Source organism: Callorhinchus milii, unplaced genomic scaffold (assembly GCF_018977255.1).
Source record: "Callorhinchus milii isolate IMCB2004 unplaced genomic scaffold, IMCB_Cmil_1.0 Scaffold6, whole genome shotgun sequence".
NCBI lineage: Eukaryota > Metazoa > Chordata > Chondrichthyes > Chimaeriformes > Callorhinchidae > Callorhinchus > Callorhinchus milii.
Genome location: NW_024704747.1, coordinates 1,089,686 through 1,111,618, shown reverse-complemented (window position 1 = coordinate 1,111,618; position 21,933 = coordinate 1,089,686). Strand labels below are relative to the sequence as shown.

At 50.3% G+C, this 21,933-nt stretch overlaps 1 protein-coding gene across 1 annotated transcript in view; it reads right to left on the bottom strand.

The window, feature by feature from the left end:
- The window catches only part of nhej1 (nonhomologous end-joining factor 1), a gene marked incomplete at its 5' end in the record, with an annotated part of 38,461 nt that extends 19,723 nt beyond the window's left edge, over positions 1-18,738 (bottom strand). The window contains 1 exon segment of the mRNA XM_042336545.1: positions 18,680-18,738. Coding sequence (XP_042192479.1) covers positions 18,680-18,738 — 59 coding nt within the window.
- Positions 18,739-21,933: the final 3,195 nt, after the last annotated feature.

Below are 21,933 nucleotides of genomic sequence, written 5' to 3'. Positions count from 1 at the left end.
TGTACCACAGACTGTGTGCACTCCCCCACACTCTCACCCCCCACCCCACCTCCTGCCACACAACAATGCTGTGCGCAATTGGCTGTCACATTTCACCCACAACACACACAGTCACTACACTTTACCGTATATCCTGCGAAGCGCTTTCAGACGTCTCGACGACGTGATAAGGCCCTGTATCAAATGCGAGGATTATTATTATTATGATGGTGCGATGCTTGACGGGGGCAAATACCCTATTCCTCCTGCTACGACCTTCCTAACCCAGGTGGATGTTAAAGAAGCTCTAAAGGCTATTGGGAAAAGGGAAGGGAGTTTTTCCCAGTGTCCTGATCAAGAAGATTTTAGATTAATTGGTCGGTCATCTCATGGCTGTTTGCAAAACCTCGCTGGCAAAATCAGCTGCCACATTTGCCTACAAAAACAGTCACTGCAGTGGACAATCATTGCTCGTGTCAGGAGGTTCCATATAAAAATGTAAGTTCTTTCATTCTTCAAATATTTATCTCGAGCCCTTTGAAACGCACTTTGTACAGCTGTGCATTCCAGATACGAGCCATTACACACCCACTCCCAGGACACTGAGGGTAAACACACCCCACCCTCCCTCCCTCTCCCCCCCCACCCACCCCCCCAAGTCACCGAGCAGGTGCTGTTCTTGAGCAAGCGAAGAACTAACAGTGAAAGGTTCATGTACGTCACAGAGAGTGTCCTTCCTCAAAACATCAACTGCTCCCTGATCCCTTTCTTACTCCCTCCCCAGAGACAAGAGTACCATCATCGGTGGACAACTGACACCTCGTTCACTGAGATCTCCCTATTGAAGCCACTCTAAAGGGTATAGACAAGATGGACTCCAACTGTAATGTAGTTACAGTTACAGCACCCGCCTCGCAGGCGAGAGGACCCGGGTTCGATTCCCGGACGGGTCAAGGCGAAACCTCAGGCAAGTTTCCTTACCGTACACTCACACACACACCCGCCTCTGTTTACCCACAGTAAGCAGGAACCTGGTTAGTCAATCGGCGGATCGCTTTTCCGGGGGTAATAATCCCTCCAAAAAAAGGTCACTCAAAAACAAAAAACACGCCTGTTTGTGTGGGGGACGCTGACGTGCGCAATTGGCTGCCGCGTTTCGCCCACAAATTACACAGTCACTACACTTCACAGTATATCCTGTGAAGCACTTTGAGACGTGATAAGGCTCTCTATCAAATGCTGGATTGTTATTATTATTATTATTATTACTGGTGAGCAGGTGGCGGTGCAGTGTTGAGCAGCTGTGAGTAAGAGGAGGTGAGTGTCATCCCGAGTCCAGTGTTGAAGAACAAGCGAGACAACAGAGCTGGACGTCGCAGCTAGCCGTGGGCGGAGGTTTGTGACCACGGTTTAACCAACATGACAATACACTGAGTCAAAGCAGGGCTTCGCGGGAGTAAATATAGAATACACGGTCTGCGGTGGGGAACACGGTTGCTGAGCGATGACTTTGGCGGAGGGTGTAATTACACAGCAGCAACAGAGTCAATAGCAGATTTTTTAACACTTTCCAGCTTGATAGCTTCCCAAAATAAACCTGGTCCAGTCTGCTGTGCAACCGGTCGGTCGATGGTTCAGGCCTCTTAAACCACCGTAATCATTGCCTCTCCTCTCAGCTGTGGCTCAGGCCCTCAGCTTCCTCCCTTCACCCCCTGTGTGGCATAGTTGTGGGGTTCTCAGTACAAATCCAATACAGGTTTACCTTTATATTATAATAATAATCGTAAAAAACTTGCGTTTGACGCAGCACCTTATCAGGTCGTCGAGATGTCTCAAAGCGCTTCACAGGATACACTCTGAACTGCAGTGACTGTGTATTTTGTGGGCGAAACGCGGCAGCACGATTGCGCACAGCAGCGTCCCCCACAAACCGTCAAGATAGTCAATTCCCATTTATCCCATCAAATCCCGTAACGAAGCGGCTCGCAATAAAAATAATGTGGTCACTCGATCCACGACCGTTAGTGGGACACTGCTGTGCCCACAAAATATACTTCACAGTGTGTCCTGCGAAGCGCTTTGAGACGTCTCAACGACGTGATATCAAATGCGAGGATTGTTATAAGGATTAATCCCGCCCTCTCTTCCCCTCCCTCCTCCACCGGCCTCCGATACGAGATGGTGAGAGAGCTCACGGAACGTTTAATCCTCCTAAGGGAGTTAATTGCAGGCTGTCATTGGTTGAACACACACAAAAAATAAATTCGGAAAAGCGATTTCGATGAGGTTATCTGCAGCGAAGCCGAATTATTATTTTTAAAATTAAAAATATATATGTGTGTGTGAAAGCGGGAGGGAGGGAGGGAGGGAGGGGGGTGAGGGAGGGAGGGGGTGAAGGAGGGAGGTGGTAGAGGTGCCATGTTGAATAATAAATACTGCACTTTTTTTTTCTGAAGTCTTTGGGTCTAAATCGAGCTGCGACTGCCAGAAGTCTGAGCAACTGACTGACTGCCCTATTTTGGACGTCATTGATGAGGCTATCAATCAGGGGGCCGGGCGGGGCTGGGCTGGGCTTTGCTGCCGAGTTACGTGGAGGGAGGGGGTGAGAGGGTGGGGGGGGGGGGTCACACACACACAAACCTGTCTGTTTGCAGACTCGAGCCCTACCGCCCCCTGTAAAAGGCTGAAATAGGACTGAGTTGACACAGTGGGTGTGCACTGTGTTTTGCTCTGGTTTGTTAGTTAGCCCTTTGCTGGCACCAGTGACTCACTGTGAGACTGAGACACACACACACACACACACCCCCCCACCCCACACACACCCACAGATAAACGCTCTCTTTTACAGACCAAAGCAAGGACCTCTAGAAATAGCTGCTCGTTAAAGTTTATAATTAAATATTACGCAAATATTGACTCGAGGAAAGGCGAACGACACAATCAGATATTTACTGATTTTATAAATATATGTATATATATAGTGCGTGTGTGAAGGAAAAAAATGGGGTTTGATCCTTACAATACTTTTAAATATAATAATAATCCTTGCATTTGATTTAGTGCCTGATCACGTCGTCGAGGCGTCTCAGAGCGCTTCTCTGTACTGTAAAGTGTAGTGACTGTATTTTCTGGGCCAAACGTGGGCAGCCAATTGCGCACAGCAGCGTCCCCCCCCCACACACACACAGCCGTGGATTGAGTGACCAAATTATTTTTTTTTAAAAGGGATTATTACCCCCGGAAAAGCGATCCGCCAATCGACTACTTACTGCTGGGGAAACAGAGGGCGTGTGGAGAGAGGAAACTTGCCCAACGTTTCACCTTGTCCCACCCGGCGAATGTGCAAGCGAGTGTGGCAGTGCACAGGGAAGAGAGTTCTTCTGCACAGACCTCGCACACAATATGGGAATTATGAGTGAAGTTCGGCTATGAGTTATGAGTGAAGCAACAAAACTGTTTTGTTTCACAGCAGGCATTAGAGCGAGAGAGGGAGGGAGAGAGAGAAAGAGAGAGAGAGGGAGAGAGAGAGAGAGAGAGAGAGAAAAGTGTGTGGTTCAAATTTCCCTGACGTCTGGACCGGTGAAAATCAAAACACGCCAAGGTGCGAATGTATTCTTTTTGAAGCAAATATGGATCAAAGGAGGAATGTTAAGCAAACATGAAACGTTGGAGGGAGGGAGGGAGGGAGGGGGGGGGAGAGAGGGAGGGGTGTGAATGCGATTCCAGTTAGCCAAGCTCAAGCCATAAAATATTATAAAAATATAATAATTCTTGCATTCGATGCAGCGCTTTCAGCGTCAGTGTCTCAATGTTCAACACTGTCCACTGGAGCCCCACGTCAGGACTTGAACTCACTCTGTCGTAAGGCTGACTGACACTCCAGTGCAGTGCTGGGGGAATGCTGCACTGTTGGGGTGGCCGTCCTTTGAAGGAGATGTTAAACCCAGCTCCCGTCTGCCTAATCAGATCATAGAAGCATAGAATCCTACAGCACAGAAAGAGGCCATTCAGCCCTTTGAAAGAGCTACCAACTAGCCCCACACTCCCCCCCCCCCCCCTCCCGCTCTTACCCCAGAGCCAGGCAAATTATTCCTTTTTAAGTACCTATCCGAGTCTCTTTTGAAAGAAACAATAATAATTTGGTCACTCAATCCACGGCTGTTTGTGGGGGACGCTGCTGTGCGCAATCGTCTGCCGCGTTTCGCCCACAAAATACACTGTCAATTCACTTCACAGTGTATCCCGTGAAGCGCATTGAGACGTCTCGAAGACGTGATAAGGCGCTGTATCAAATACAAGGATTATTATTATTATTATTATTATTATTATTGAAGGTGGAGAGTCTATCTAAAGAGAAGGCCCGGTCCCTATATCAGAACTTTTAATAATAGACGGGTATTTTCACAAGCGGTGATTTCCTGGCAGTCAGTTTGTAAAGGAAACCGTGTTTATCGGAAAGACACAATTGAGCAAATAAACACAAGACACAGTGCAGGTCTGATCCCCTCTGTCCTCGAGCTGCTGGAGTGGACTGGGTGCCGTCTGAGAAACACTTGTGGGCATGGTTTCAAGCGTAGGAAGGCAACCACACCATGTGTGTTGCCATCGAGCCAAGGTCAGCTCCCCACAGCCAGCCAGACTGCTAACAGAGGTGAGACTCTCTCTCTCTCTCGCTCTCTCGCTCTCTTTCTCCGCTGTCTTAATCAAAGGGAGGGGGGGTGGGAGCGATGCCTGGCTCTCTGGAATGTGGCCTTTGTTACAACCCCGAGCACAGCCATTGGAATCATCATTCCATAATAGTAATATTAATAATCATAATAATCCTCGCATTTGATACAGCGCCTGATCAGGTCGTCGAGACGTCTCAAAGCGCTTCACAGGATACGCCGTAAAGTGTAGGGGCTGTGTATTCTGTGGGCAAAACACGGCAGCCAATTGCGCGCAGCAGCGTCCCCACAAACAGTCGTGGATTGAGTGACCAAATTATTATCAATCAGTCACCTTTTTTTCTCAAGAGATTTTTACTCCTGGAAAGTGATCCTCCAATCGACTAACAACCAGGTTCCTACTCACCGCTGGTAAACACAGACCAGTGCGCGCGGAGTAAGGAAACTTGCCTCAGGTTTCGCTCTGCCCAGGAATCGAACCCGGGTCCTCTGGCCTGTGAGGCGAGTGCTCTGACCACTACACTTACTCCACAAGAAGGTGATTTGATGACACGGTGGAAAACAACAACAACTTGTATTTACGGGGGCGCTCCCCACCCAGGGCAGCGTCCCAGAGCGCCTGACAGGATTTACCGTGACGTGGATTGGCTGCGTATTTTGTGGGCACGAAAGGTCGACACGGGACTGATTCGAAAGCAGAGAGAGAGAGGGCGGACACTGAAGGCTGAGTGAAGTAGGCAGTGTCCCTTTAAGCACTCGCTCTCTGGCCCTGTGCGTTTTGCGTGTGTGTTTATGGACGAAGCGAGGCTCGCAGACACTCAGGTGGCTGGGGGATGGAGAGGGGGGGAGTGAGGTTGGGGGGGGGGCGGGGGGTGAAGAAGCTATCTGTTCCATTGTGTCGGTCCAACATTCCTCAACGAGCGAGGTTATGTAAAAAAACCGAGAAAACCTTGAAGCTCGGGGTGCAGAGCTCCGGCTAATCTGAGGAACGTAGAACGTTGGGATCGCACAATCAGACATAACAATGAGCAGAGGGCAGGAGCGGAGGGCGGGGGGCGCGGGGGGGGGGGTAACGGGCGGGGGGGGGGGACACAGGACTTGGAGTCCTGCCATCTCCACACAATGCTACTGTGTGACCCGTGTAAAAACAATCATCTTTATATTTGTTACAGCGCCTTTTATCGCGTCGTTCACCGGCTCCCGTTTTTGCCCACAGAACGCACAGTCACTACACTCTGTAGTGTAGTGCTGCAATGCGCTTTGAGACGTCCCTCAACGAACGTGATCAGGTACTAGATCATATGCAAGGATTATTATTATTAAATATCCAAGTGAAGAGGTTTTGGTGAATTGACTGAGAGGGTGGGGTGACGGGGGGGGGGGGGGGTGAGGGGGTGTGAGGGTGGGGTGCGGGTGTGGTGAGGGGGTGTGAGGGGGTGGGTTGAGGGGTGAAGGTTCGATAATGCTTCCAAATGCTTTAGGGACAAGTCTAAATGTTTAAACTCAGGATTCCCCTCTGGGGTCTGGCTCTCGCTGCCTCACACCGCCCTGACCTTGGCAGCCACAGTGAGTAGCTTATTCCTGTCTGGTGACACATGAAGGAAGGCTCCAGCAGGACATGAAAGGCAGGGCTTTTGCTCCTGATTACTTTGCGGTCTCTGAGATGTCTGGGGGAATTCTGCCTCGCTCCTGGACCCAGGCCTGCTCAGCAAATGTCTCGGTGTAAAAAAAAAACCTGCGTTAAAATGGTCGCCCTGCCTCCGAATGCTTGTTTCGGGCAGCGTGCCCAGAAGATTGGCGGACCTCAAGAATGCCTACTTCTGTGTGGGGATTGGCTCTGAGCACAGGAACTTCCTGAGGTTTGACAAGCACAAGGTCTTTCTCTCTCGGCTTCACTCCTGCCCTCACCGTGTTCATGAAGTGCCTTTGAGTGATTATCATCCACACCCCTCGGTTTCTCTCTCCCTGGGCAGAGGAGAGGATCGGAGACTTGCCCAGAGACCAGCAGCAGCTTTGTTCTAAGGTCCATTTTGTGCCCCAAACACAGAAGAAGGCTACAACTGGACCTCTGTATATTAGGCGTGGAGTTCTGTAGTGTAGTGGTTAGTTAGAGAGCTCGCCTCGCAAGCGAGAGGACCTGGATTAGATTCCCGAGCGGGTCAGAGCGAACCCCTAGGCAAGTTTCCTTACTCCACACATTTCTGTTTACCAGCAGTAAGTAGGAACCTGGATGTTAGTCGATTGGCGGATCGCTTTTCGGGCAGTAATAATCCCTTCAAAAATAAACAAATGATGGTAATACGGTCACTCAATCCACGACTGTTTGTGGGACGCTGCTGTGCGCAAGTGGCTGCCGCCTTTCGCCCACAAAATACAGTTACTACACTTACAGTTTATTCTGTGGAGCGCTTTGAGATGTCTCAATGACGTGATGAGGCGCTGTATCAACTGCAAGGATTATTATAATTATAAATCACGAGCCAAACTGGTAGCTAAACACATGGCTCTTCCACCATCCGAACAGAAGCTACACTGGAAATTCAAGGACTCTCTCTCTCGCTCTCTCCCCCTAATCCTCAACCCAAGCCAACCTCCGACTTCCAGTCTGGTCTGTGTAGGAAATCATAAGAAAAGATTTATGTCGCAATTAGAACGAGTTTCAGGAGCGACTGTTTCCTCAGAGCCGTCATTAAGCAGCTAAATTTAAACACAACCTCAGGTTTGCTGTGCAAATAGAACATAGGAGCTGCCTGACACACACACGCGCTCACACACTGTGTGAATATATGTGTGTACATGTCTATATAATATGCTCACGTATATTGCTCACGTATATTATATAAAGACGTGCGCACATACACATATATTCACACATACATAGCGTTGCTTGCACACACACACACACACACACACACAGGGATATATATATATTTATATAATGATAATCCTTGCATTTGATACAGCGCCTTATGTCGTTGAGACGTCTCAGATCGCTTCACAGGATATACTGTAAAGTAGATTGACTGCATTTGGGGGCAGAACACAGCAGTGTCCCTACAAACAGTCGTGGATCGAGCGACCGCATTTTTTTTGAGGGAGAGATTATCATCCCCGCAAAGCAATCCACCAGTCAATTAACAACCGGGATCCTAGTTACTGCCGCAAAAACAGAGGCGTGTGTGTGTTTGTGTGTGTGGAGTGAGAGAACTTGCCCGAGGCGTTGCCCTGCCTGGGAATCGAACCCGGGTCCTCTCGCTTGCGAGGCGAGCGCGATAACCACTGAGCTACAGGGACTCCCAACTTGAAAGCCTTATCTTAAAACTTAAGGATGTGCAGAATTTGAGAAAAATCTTAAATCCAGGCGTTATTTGGAAGTGCGGAATCATGGCTTCAAAATTAAGGCTGATGTTAAGATCCGCAGTCCTGTCCGATCAAAACGTTTCAAGGAAACTGTCTTGAGCCTAATAAGACCATGAGGAATTTGCAGCTCTCTGGTGTTGTGCTTTCCTTTGAAAGCCATTGACATGTATTAAAAGGACATGATTAAGAATTTCTTCATCCGGTTTGAACAGAGCTGCGTTTTAAAAAAGTAAATCAGTCAAACATTTTAAAATAATTATGATTCATGTCAACTTCCTTTAGATATTCCCTGTGCCTCCCTCTCTGCTCTCCTCTCCCCTCCCCTCCTCTCCCCGGTTCTTTCTTACGTCTTTTAAAAAAATAATATTTGTATTTGCGAAGTGATTCCTGACGCTGTCACTAACCGTGTTGGGGTTGGCCAGCAGGAAACACTGAGCTGGACAGTGTGTGTGCGCGAGTTTGTGTGAGTGTGTTCATCTGGCAGGCTGGAGTGTCAATAAGGTGCCTGGGGATGACTGACTGTGTCTCAAGTCATGTCCATTCATCTCACTCCCCCCAGACAGGTCATCTGTTGATCAGGGCCTGACTGTTCAAACAGACCCGGTCAGTAATACTGACATTAAAGGCTGGTTAAGGCAACGTGGTCGGCTGGTTAGAGGGTTCCCCGAGTTTTGCAAACCGAGTAGCCTAACCATGACCTTGTGGTCGCCAAGTAAATGGTTGTTAGTGAGTTTGTCACATCAACACACGGAAACCACACTGTAGTCATCCACAGTGGCTCATGTGGAGCGCATTGCCAGCAGAGGCAGCCCATCACCCCGTGTCATCCTTCAGCCCAGAGCTAACAGGCATCGCAAGGCAGGTTCAAATAAAGAAAGCCCTTCAGCCCACTGTGGAGATAGATGTGCAGCGTAGCGGTTAGCGCGCTCGCCTCGCAAGCGAGAGGACCCGGGTTCGATTCCCGGGCGGGTCAGGGCGAAACAGTGGGCAAGTTTCCTCATTCCACACACACACACGCACACACACACGCGCGCGCGCGCGCCTCTGTTCACCAGCAGTAAGTAGGAACCCACTGAAAAAAGAATGTGCCTGTTTTTGGGACACTGCCGTGCGCAATTAGCTGCTGCGTTTCGCCCACAAAATAAACAGTCACGACACTTTACAGTGCATCCTGTGAAGCACTTTGAGACGCCTCTCAACGATGTGATAAAGCGCTGTATCAAATGCAAGGATTATTATTATTATTATTATTATTACTCTGTTATACCCAGATATTTCCAATTAGGTAACAGTGTATTTTTCTTCCAGAATCTCCGGCAAATGCTATTTTTGATACTATAAATATACAGCCGAGCGAAACTCAAGACAATACAATAAACGGTGGTTTATTTAGTCGGGTGGAATTCACACGAGCTTGAAATGCCCTCCCCTCCTCCTAATCACGTGTTCCCGGGTAAACCAGGTTCAGCAGTTTCCACAAAAGTTATTTTTCTTAAGAATTACAAAATAATAATAATAATTGTGGTCGCTCCATCCACGACCGTTTGCGGGACGCTGCTGGGCGCCGTTGGCTGCCGCGTTTCGCCCACAAAAACGCACGGTTGATTCACTTTACAGTATCCTCTGTGAAGCGCTTTGAGACGTGTCAACGATGTGATAAGGCGCTGTGTCAAACGCGAGGATTATTATTATAATCATTTCGGCAGAATTTTTTAAAAATACATAGTGGTGCATTGTTGGCTTTAGTGTCTCTCACTCATCACCTCGACACAATTCCTTACGAAAGTTGTAAAGACTGTAAAGTGTATTGACGTGTGTATCAGAGAAAGGTTCGTGCAAAGAAAACATGGGCGAGATTGGAGCCGGAGCAATATTGGACAAAACCTTGGTCAAGTTTCCTTACTCCACACACACGCCTCTGTTTACCCGGCAGTAAGTAGGAACCCGGCTGTTAGTCAATTAGCGGATTGCTTTCTGCGAGTAATAATCCCTTCAATAAATAATAATAATTTGGTTACTCAATCCACGGCTGTTTGTGGGGACGCTGCTGTGCGCAATCGGCTGCCGTGTTTCGCCCACAAAACACACATCCACAACACTTTACAATATATTGTGAAGCGCTTTGAGACGTCTCGACGACGTGATAAGATATCAAATATCAAATGCGAGGTTTATTATTATTATTATGTATAATAGAGCTGAGTGCTTGCTTGGTGACCCCAGAACTAACAGAGGAGGCAAGTCACACAAAACATGGTGAACAGCGAGACAGGGCACTGAGATGTGGTGTACCGCCCTCGAGACTTCTCCAAACATTTAGTTTATAGATTACTCATAATACTGTCTGATTCCTCCTGAAATTGGGGACAGGACGTGCCAACTCCTCGCTTCCAATATTGCTCACAAACACTGCCCGCCTGCCCTCCTGGGAGAGAGAGATTCCCTGTCATTTGTCTAAATTTATACAATTCCCAGTGAGGTTGATTTTCCCCTGGGGGTGGGTGGGAGGGGTGGTGGGGTGTAGGTCAGTGAATCAAATGGAAGCTATCACTCTGTCGAAATATACAGTCCACAAAACACACAGTCACTCTCTCCTTCACAGTGTATTCTGTCGAAAGCGCTTTGAGATGTTTCAACGACGTGATAAGCCGCTGAATGAAATGCAAGGATTCTTACTATTAAAATGGAACCTATCCCCGTGTTAGGAGTTGATCTGAGGTACAGATCAGCCATGATCTTATAGAACGGCAGAACAGGCTCGAGGGGCTGAATGGCCCCCTCCTGTTCCTATGTGCCTATAATTTTTTTCCAAAATAATAAAAGATAATAGGCTTCTGTTTGGATTTTCATGTTTATTTTTATTCCTTTTCCCCCTCCCACCTCCCCTCCCTCCCAGACCAGACCACTGGACGCAAACTATACGGTTTGTGATGTCTCTCCCTGGTCACACACTTGTTTACTGAGCAGAGGAGACAGCCCTGGGAAGGGAGAGAGAGAAACATCTAAATAAAGATGCTCTCTCACCGCTGACACATTGCTGGTTTTGGGGGTTAGAAGGTTTTGTGACTCAATCCCGGGTTTGCCGGAGTGAATGTGGTTTGGTGTGAAGCGTTTATTCCGTTTTGGGAGGCATTCTGACTCTGTGTGGAGGGACAGAGATAGAGAGCTCATTCGTTCGCTCGCTCACTTGCAGACCAAGCGAGGCACCTAGGGACTGGGGGAAGCCATTCAGCCCCTCGAGCCTGTTCCACCATTCGGTACCTGATCACGGCTGATCTGTACTTCAACTCCAGTTACCTGCCTTTGGCCCCGTATCCCTTGATCCCCTGACCCAACAAACATATGAATGGATCCAGCCATAATCCACAACCTCTTGGGGGAGGGAGGAAGAGAGAGAGAGAGTTCTGGGGTGGAATATCTTTGGGGTGGTGGGGCTGGGGAGGGGCGGGGGGTCATCGTGGGCTACGGATCCCTTTGAGATCTGATACATAAATACCAATTAACACGTACACAGCGCCTTTCGCCTGTGTTTATCAGCAGTCAGTAGGAACCCGGTTGTTAGTCGATTGGCTGATTGCTTTCTAGGGGTAATAATCCTTCCAAAAAAAATAATAATTTGGTCGCTCAATCTGCAATTGTTTATGGGACGCTGCTGTGCGCAATTGGCTGCTGCGTTTCGCCCACAAAAAAAATACAATCAGTGTATCCTGTGATGCGCTTTGAGACGTTTCGACGATGTGATAAGGCACTGTGTCTAATGCGAGGATTATTATTATTATTATTAATAATAAGCAATTCTTACCTTTGCCCGGGTTAACTGCACAATTAAGGCCATTCTTGTACCTGCGTTTACACATGGTTTACACACGGCGCATAATAGGAATAATCTGTCCATTCTGCACTTGAGACTCATTGACACATTGATCCCGCAGGGAAAACCCTCAAACAGGAACGTTCCCTGTGCACAGTGACGGACGGGCTCCCTATGCCTATTAACCCACCGCTCAGGCTCCCAAAATATCTGCCCCTAACGCCACCTCACAATTACAGCTCTCATTCCGGCTGGATTTGTTTTCTCATGGGTTATTTTGGTGAATTTCCACGTTGTTGCGTGGAGCAACTGTGCGGATTTTACAAGATCACAGGAGAGGGTTGAGGGAGCAAGGCAGCCCTTTGATTCATTGCGTCTCAGGCTCCCAGTGGCACACAGCACCTCACCACGATGAAAACGTCGCAAAATACTTTAACTCTCTAAGTTGCTTCGCAGGGCAGTGGAACACTGCAGACTATGTTCGCTGACAAATGCAGTTGCTACACTTCTCAGGAAAATCCTGTGAAGCGCTTTGATCCTCCGCCATTAATGAGATAAGGCAAGGATTATTACCATTATTATTATACTCCATCCTGAAACTCACTCAGAGGATCAACCCCCACACCCTCACCGGCTCCACTGGCTCCCCAAACCCCTTGTCCCGGCTTTCAAAGCCCTCCGTGGCCTTGCTCCTCACGAGCTCTGTGACCTGCTAACTCCATACTGACCCGTCCACTCCCTCCGCTCAGCGGGCTCCAGCCTGCTCTATGTCAGGAGGGAACTGTACAGGGACAAGCGCCGCTCAGCGGGTTACCTAACATTCAACGGGGCAAATTCCTCTGACCATCCCCTGCAGGCCAGGAGTCTTTGTATTTTAACTAAAGCTCAGGACCCAGTGCGAGAGGCCAGCAGGCAATGCGGTCAGGGTAAATAGAGGGTAAATGTGTTTGTCGCTCGCTCGCTCGCTCTCTATTACGGCTTTGAGTGCAGTTCTACGCAATACATCATTTCAATGGTTTCTGACGAGGGAGGGAGAGAAGCACAGAATCGAGAAGATTACAACTCGGGAACCTCGCTCAAAACAACAGTTATTTGTCGCTGAATCCTCTTGAATCATCTCCTCCTGAGACACTGAACACAGGGAGGGAGGGAGGGAGGGAGGGAGGGAGGGAGGGAGGGAGGGAGGGGGGCTATTTTGTCGTGATAATTCCACAAGCTATTACTGTAAAACAATGTACAGGTCATGAGGTGGGAGCAAATCTTAGTAAATCTTAGTTTATCTTAGAGCAAAGAAAGGGGGACATGGTCCAGGAAAGAGGTGCTGATAATAATAATAATAATCCTTGCATTTGACACAGCGCCTCATCATGTCATTGCGACGTCTCAAAGGCACTTCACAGCATATTCTGAAGTGCAGTGACTGTGCATTTTGTGGGAAAATCCTCCCCACCGACCTACCTAACTAAACCTTCACTGCCCCGTAGAAAACACCGTATAACGTTTCAAGTCTCTCCACAAAGCTACAACCGCTCATCCTTGGGTGTCATCCACGTTACCCTCCACCACACCCTCTGTATGGATGTAACGTCTTTTCCATAACGGGGGGGAAGGGAGGAGGTGGGGGAGAGGAGGGGAACGGGTGCCCAAAACTGGACGTAATATGCACAACTGTGGTCTGACGCATTCGGAGCGGATGGGAGGAAATCCAACAAACCCGGAAAAAAAAAATCACACAAAATTGATAACAAAAGTTGAAGCCAACTTGTCTCGAATCCGTGTGGGAGGCGTTTAGAAATGGGAGGCTTTTTTTTTTTATTTTAAAATAAACAATATATATTTACAAAAAAGAGTCACAGTAATAATCCTCGCTTTTGATACAGCGCCTTATCGCCTCCTCGAGACGTCTCAAAGCGCTTCACTGGATATACCGTGAAGCGTAGTGACTGTTGTGGTCGAAACGCGGCAGCCAATGGCGCACAGCAGTGTCCCAGGTGTCGTGGATTGAGTGACCGAGTTTTTGTGAGGGGATCATTTCCCCCGGGAAAGCAATCGCTAACCGACTAACAACTGGGTTCCTACTTACTGCTGGTGAACAGAGGATTGCTTATTTCATCCATTTCGCCCACAAAATACACAGTCAATTCAATTTACAGTACATCCTGTGAAGCGCCTTGAGACGTCTCGAAGACGTGAAGAGCCAGGATCGTTATTATGTTTATCATAGTTAACGAATTAAGATTAAAAAAAGATTAAAATAGCAATGATTTGTACATAAAACAGACCCTGCCGGTAACGAGTGGTGTGGGGGGGGGGGGGGGGGGGGGGGGGGGGGGGGGGGGGGGGGGGGGGGGGGGGGGGGGGGAGAGAGCGAGAAGAGAGAGAGAAATAGAGAGAGAGAAACCCTTTCACTGAGGTGGCTGTAGAAAGTGCTCAGGAATCTGTGTGTGTCGCCCAGCTGGTATCGAAAACCTTTGAATCATTTCCAGCTCATCCCCTCCAGGGAACGCCAAACAATGAGTTTGGACACCAGTTTCTGGGCAAAGCTGACGTCAGGGAGTTTAATGCTAACAAACCCAATCCCAAACTTCCGGGCCTGAGCTCCCGAGTCCCCTCCATCAGGCCCAGCATTCCCAACGGCTCTGTTTATTTCTCTTCCTATTGAGTATTGCTTATTTTGCCGGTACATCCTACAGTCACAGCCCAGGCCGACCTTCGACCCTCCCCTGTCCTGTTTGTCAAACCCTCGCTTTGCGACCAATGAAAGAAAAAACAGTCACCGAAAATGTGTCACAAAAAAAATGCCCCTCACCTCGCCTCGACCCTGTGTACATAGGAACAGGAGGAGGCCATTCAGCCCCTTGAGCCAGTTCTGCCAGTCTATTAGTCTACCAGCTCAACTCCAATTACCCACCTTTGCCCCGGATCCCTTGATACTCAACATATACACTCACAAGAGGACATTCAGCCCATCAAGGTTGTGCTGTTTGTCTCTAACCTCTGTTACTCTAACCCCATCCCCTGCTCTCTCGCTCCCCATGGTGTCTGTGCTGGGGCTCGCTCCACCACTGGAGCTCTCTACTCTAACCCCATTCCCTCCTCTCTCTCTCTCTCTCTCCCCCATCGGTGTGCTGGGGCTCGCTCCCCACTGGGCTCTCTACTCTAACCCCATTCCCTCCTCTCTCTCTCTCTCTCTCTCTCTCTCTCCCCCATGGTGTCTGTGCTGGGTCTCGCTCCCCCACTGGAGCTCTCTACTCTAACCCCATTCCCTGCTCTCTCTCTCTCTCTCTCTCTCCCCCCATGGTGTCTGTGCTGGGGCTCGCTCCCCCACTGGAGCTCTCTACTCTAACCCCATTCCCTGCTCTCTCTCTCTCCCCATGGTGTCTGTGCTGGGGCTCGCTCCCCCACTGGATGTGAGAATCTGCAGCACTGGCTGTGTTTTTATGGCTGTGTTTATTTTTCCTGTTTAATTTTGTTACTGCGCTTTCCAGAGTTAATGATTCCCTCTGTTGCCTTTCCCTTCTGCTATTATTAACAAATAAAAAGTTGGCTAATAATACTGTTAAAATGTTCCCTAGTGTAGTGGTTAGAGCACTCGCTTGGGAAATGGAAGGACCTGGGTTCGCTTCCCGGGCAGAGCGAAACCCCAGGCAAGTTTCCTTACTCCACACGTCTCTGTTTACAGAGCAGTAAGTAGGAACCCGGTTGTTAAGTCGATTAGCGGATCACTTTCCGGGGGTAATAATCCCTTCAAAAAACAATTTGGTCACTCAACCCACGACTGTTTGTGGGGACGCCGCTGTGCGCAATTGGCTGCCGTGTCTCACCCACAAAATACACAGTCACTGCACTTTACAGTATATGCTGTGAAGCGCTTTGAGGACTTCTCGCAGACGTGAGGAGGCGCTGTATCAAACGTGAGGATTATTATAATTATTAATATGGAGGATGATTGCTGTGGGTTCGGCGAATCGGTCACAGGGGGCTATGGGTGTGGGAGCGTCACAGGGAGAGTTAATAAGGAGGTTTGAAAATTATTTTACAAACGCGTCGCAAACGCGCAGACTGCTCTGCCGCAAGCGGTGGCTGAAGGTAAAAGATCGCGGCGACGGCGTAAGAGGGAATCGGATTTGGGTCGACGGCAATATAATAATCCCCCCCCGCGGTCGATACCCTGCCTGGCTTCGCAAACCGTACACCGCGCGCCCGGGATTTGTTTCCTAAACTGCTGTCGGCAAAACAAGACGGCAACAGCAACTTGACGGTGGCCGGAGCGAGGCCGTCGGGCGGTGACCTCAAGATGGGGTAGGAGGAGGCGAGGTTGGGTTGGATCTCAGCGAAGGTTGGGAGGGAGCGACGCAGTCTCTCTCTCTCTCATGGCTTCCCCATCACTGCAACGCAAGGCAGCGAGTCGTGTCGATGCTCTAGTGCCCTCTAACGGCCGACAGCGGGCACTGCCACACCGAGCGCTGAGGTTTCAGGGACGGGACACTTCGCTGACCTGTCCCGTTCAGACCGCAACCGCCGCGGCTCCGCTCCTCCCTCGCACTGCACCGCCTCCGCGGTCCCATCCAACCCAGCGCCCGCCCGGCACCCAGTAGCGTAGCTTTGCCATCAAATCACACCGTGGGACCGCAGCGCCAGAGGAAGCTTCACTCGCCCGCAGGAACCCTCTGCCCTGATCCCTGTCCCCGTCTTGCCCCGTGGATGCTGGAACCTTCACCGTCTGAACACTGACCGACATCATCAAACGTTCCCCGTCTCCTCGCTCTTCCCACAGGATTCCCCTTTCCTCACAACGCTTCCTCACGCGGACATGTCTGGAGCCGGAAAAGACCTGGAATCCTGCCGTGTAGCGGTTAGACTCTCGCCTCGCAAGCGAGAGGACCCGGGTTCGAATCCCGGGCGGGTCGGGGCGAAACCTTAGGTAAATTTCTTTACTCCAGACACACGCTACTGTTTGCCTCACAGTAAGTAGAACCCAGCTGTTAAGTCACTTTCCGGGGCAATGATCCCTCCAAAATAAATAATAATTCGGTCACTCAATCCACGGCTGTTTGCGGGGACGCTGCTGTCCGCGATCGGCTGCCGCGTTTCGCCCACAAAATACACAGTCAGTTCACTTCACAATATATTCTGTGAAGCGCTTTGAGATGTCTCAACGACGTGATAATGGGATTCTCTCCTCTAACCCAGAGGATGCTCACCCCCAACCCAACACCCCAAAACCCACCCCCAACCCCGCCCCAGAGCCTCACGATACAACCCCAGAGAAGAGTCCTCCCGCAATCTTCCCTCTCAGAGGGTAGTTGGCTCAGTGTGGACTTTCACAGCTAATCTGTTTTTACATCAGTGTTTCATAAATCAGTGTTTTATCAAATGTGCCTTGGATTTACTGAAGGGTGAAGTGTTAAACAAAACAGATGGAAAAGTAAATCATCAGATCAACACATGGAATCTTTCCCAATTCCCAGTTTAGTTTAGTTTTTTCCCCACTTTTTACCTCTCCTATTTCAGGAGTTCCAAGTCCAACATGGAAACATTTTCTTGTGCAGCGCCCAATGGGAGATGGGTTTGCATTTTTCGGCATGAAAGCGGGGAGGGGGAAGGTAAAATAATAATAATCCTGGCATTTGATCCGGCGCCTCATCACGTCTTCGAGATGTCTCCAAGCGCTTCACAGGATACACTGTAAAGTGGATTGACTGAAAATTTTGTGGGCAAAACCCGTCAGCCAATTGTGCACAGCAGTGTCCCCACAAACAGCCGGGGATTGAGTGAACAATTATTTGGGGGCGTTGTTGGCCAGGACACCGGGAGAGAAAGGGGGTGAGAGAGAGAGAGAGAGAGAGAGAGAGAAATTCCCTTCTCTTTTGGAATAGTGCCGCGGGATCTTTGACAGCCACCCGAACAGGCAGACGGGGAGTGAGGTTTAACGTCTCATATAAACAAGACATCCCCCTCCCATCCTCACAGATTCAGTGTCCCGTTCCCCCACCCCTGATACATCAACAACTTGCTTTGTATAGCACCCCTCATACAGGGCAGCGTCCCAGCAACCTTACACTGTCAGTACACAGGTCGGCTCCCACACACTTACATCAGTGCAAGCGACTCAGAATGACTTGACACTGGGTTACACTGAGAGAAACAGTGACTGTGTGTCACTGTGTACGATAATCCTCAACTATGACTCATCAGTTGAGACCAGACACCGGGTACGATTCAATGCAAAGTACGAGTTACGTCACACTTATAAATAATATGAAATTCACCAGGATTAGGGCGACGTAGGACTTAGGAAATGATGCAATTTATACAGATCAGACTTATGCCAGTGTTACTGTCCACCCATTTCCCCCCCCCCGCCCCCCACACACAACCCACCCACCCACCCTGGCCACACAGCTGCCATGGCCGGGAGCTTGCCTTGCACGCAGTGACACTGTGCGACATGATGTTAATGCGCTCACTCGCTCGCTCACTCACCTTCAGGTCACGTTTGGTGTCAATCAAAGCATTTCTCTTCACTTCTGCACTCACACCCTCAGTCGTTCAGGGGTGCAGAGTCTGAGCAGCTAAAACCCTGGCTATTCCCCCCCATCCCTCCTTCCTGCTGTAACACATGGTGGGTGGGTGGGTGGGTGGGTGGGTGGTGGGCTGAAGGTAGGAGTTTGAGATGGTTTCCTGAACCGAGTGAGTAGAGGATTTCTGTGTCAGTTACACATCGTTCCCACAGACACACAACACAACGAGAACAAGAAGCCACATGAAAGTGGAAGCGAGGTGGCTGGACATCTGAGCTTAGACCTTAAACCACACGCACACACTCACACACACTCACGAACGCATCCCAGCTTCTTACCTCAGCCAGAAACCGCTCCTTGAACTTGCCTTCGTCAAAGATCTCCGTCTCCAAACGATCTGCGAGCGCAAGGCAAGAGGACGGCATTAACAAGGTGGGGTCTCTGCTCAATTACAGGCACGTACAGCAAATAATAATAGTAATAATAATTCTTGCACAGACACACAACACAGTCAGGAGGATGTCCCAAGGCGCTGGACAGTCAAGGGATTTGGACCCGAGTGGGGGTTGAGATCAGGAGGGGATGGAGGGCAGGGAGGGTGGGGGTAGGAGGGTGACCGAAGGCATGTTCGAAGAGGAGGGTCTTGTGATGGGCCTTGAAGGAGGCGAAGGGGCTGTGGGATGGAGTTCCAAAGGGTGAGGGCAGAGAGGTTGAAGGCCCGACCCCTAATGGTGGGGCGGGCAGGGCTGGGCGGGGGACGTGGAGCAGGCCGGAGCCTGCGGAGCGGAGGGAGAGGGCGAGTTGGTATGGAGTTAGCAAGTCACAGGGTCAGGGAGGAACAAGGCCGTGGAGGGCTTCGAAAGTGAGGACGAGAATCTGGAACTTGATCCTCGAGGGGATGGGAAGCCAGCGAAGCCGGGCGAGGGTGGGGGTGATAGGCTCACAGAGCCTGATGTGGGAGAGGACATGTGAGCTGCAGAGTTCTGAATAATCTGCAGCGCGTGGAAGGAAAGAGTTGTGAAGTCTGGTGAGCAGGGAGTTGGTGTAGTGGAGCCTGAACATAATGAATGCAGTGCTGGATGACGAACTGGGTGAGAAGTGGGCAAAAAGGTGTCTTCCATTGGCTGGCGCTATGTTAATGAAAAAGTGCTATAATAATCCTTGCATTTGATGCAGCGCCTTATCATGTCATTCAGACGTCTCAAAGCGTTTCACGGAATATACTGCAAAGTGGAGTGACTGTGCATTTTGTGGGCGAAACGCGGCAGCGTCCCCACAAACAGCCGTGGATTGAGTGACCAAATTATTATTATTACTTTTGAGGGATTATTACCCTCCGGAAAAGCGATCAGCCAATCGACTAATAACCGGGTTCCTACTAAATGTGAGATAAAACGAGGCGTGTGGAGCAAGGAAACTTGCCTAAGGTTTCGCCCTGCCCGGCCGGGAAGCAAACCCGGGTCCTCTCGCTGGCGAGGCGAGGGTCTAACCATTGAGCTACAGGACAAAAACTAAACACCGAAAGCTTCACCCCAGAAAACAGTGAGTAGCAGTTCAGATGCCAGGGGTTTCCACACGGAATCTATTCCTGTCGTTCCTGGTCAGTCTCCCGTTATATAACACTAAGTCAGACCGAGAGGGACAAACTATGTGCTGTACCAGATCACAGAACAACAAACAAAAGTTTCAAAATAAACAAAGGAAAATGTAGAACCGCTTTACTCTTTGACTATTTATTTATTCTCATTGCTTGTTCCTGCAGCAGAAATAGCCACAAATTAAACCTATTTTGGTAGCTTAAAAAATATTAATTATGGGCTGGGAGTCAAAACATTCAGGTTAAAAACTCAACAGACGAGTAACCTTGAAAAAAACTGCCGATATCATAATCTCCCACTGAATATTCTGTCTCTCACCCAAACTGTCCCTGACCTGGGAGTGTGGACACACAGTGTAGAGGAGCGTTACTGTGTCTCTAACCCTGACCTGGGAGTGTGGACGCACAGTGTAGAGGGAGTGTTACTGTGTCTCTAACCCTGACCTGGGAGTGTGGACGCACAGTGTAGAGGAGCTTTACTGTGTCTCTAACCCTGACCTGGGAGTGTGGACACACAGTGTAGAGGAGCGTTACTGTGTCTGTAACCCTGACCTGGGAGTGTGGACACACAGTGTAGAGGAGCTTTACTGTGTCTCTAACCCTGACCTGGGAGTGTGGACACACAGTGTAGAGGGAGCGTTACTGTGTCTCTAACCCTGACCTGGGAGTGTGGACACACAGTGTAGAGGAGCTTTACTGTGTCTCTAACCCTGACCTGGGAGTGTGGACACACAGTGTAGAGGAGCGTTACTGTGTCTCTAACCCTGACCTGGGAGTGTGGACACACAGTGTAGAGGAGCTTTACTGTGTCTCTAACCCTGACCTGGGAGTGTGGACACACAGTGTAGAGGAGCTTTACTGTGACTCTAAGCTGTATTCTACATGTGTGCAGATAACACCCAATTCTCTGTTGCGTTTGCCCACAAAGTCACTACACTCGTTGCTTCGCCAAAGGCAAGTATTATATTACAGTACAATAGGAACAGATTTCCTTCAACAACAACAACAACAACAACAACATGATGGCATTTATAGAGCGCCTTTCACGTTGGGAGGACGTCCCAAAGCGCTGGACAGTTGGGTCGGGACCCGAGCATTGGGGGGGGGGAGTGGGGAGTGTGTGTGGGGAGAGTGTGTGTGGGGGAGTGGGGAGAGTGTGTGGGGAGTGGGGGAGTGAGGGGAGTGTGTGGGGGAGTGTGTGGGGGGGGGGAGTGGGGGGGGAGTGAGGGAGTGTGTGGGGGAGTGTGTGTGGGGGGAGTGGGGGGGGGAGTGAGGGGAGTGTGTGGGGGAGTGTGTGTGGGGGGGAGTGGGAGTGTGTGGGGGGAGTGGGGAGTGTGTGGGGGGGAGTGTGGGGGGGAGTGGGGAGTGTGTGGGGGGGAGTGTGTGGGGAGTGTGTGTGGGGGGGAGTGGGGGGGAGTGTGTGGGGGAGTGTGTGTGGGGGTGTGGGTGAGTGTGGGGAGGGGGGAGTGGGGGAGAGTGTGTGGGGGAGTGAGGGAGAGTGTGTGGGGGGGAGTGGGGGAATGTGGGGGGGAGTGTGTGGGGGAGTAACATCCAACAGCAGTCAGTCAGTCAGTGGAGATGGGGCGGAACCTTTGTGTCGGGGCTCGTGTTTCACTCCGGACGGCGCCGTAACGCGGAAGTGCGCGAGTGCGGCCTCAGAGGGTCACAGTGTCCACTGTCAATAAAAGGTTTTATTGTCACTTCGTTATTGTCCATTTCTCGGGGTTTTCTCTGGTTTTAGTGGGGGTTCCCCCCCTCTCCCTCCCCTCACCCACTCCCCCTACTCCCCCCTCTCCCCACTGCCCCCACTGCCCCCCACTGCCCCCCCACTCTCACTACTCCCCCCACTGCCCCCACTGCCCCCCACTGCCCCCACCCCTCTCACTCCCCCACTGCCCCCCCACTGCCCCCCTCTCCCCCCACTGCCCCCCACTGCCCCCCTCTCCCCCCTCCCCCCCACTCCCCCCACTGCCCCCACACTCCCCCCCCACTCCC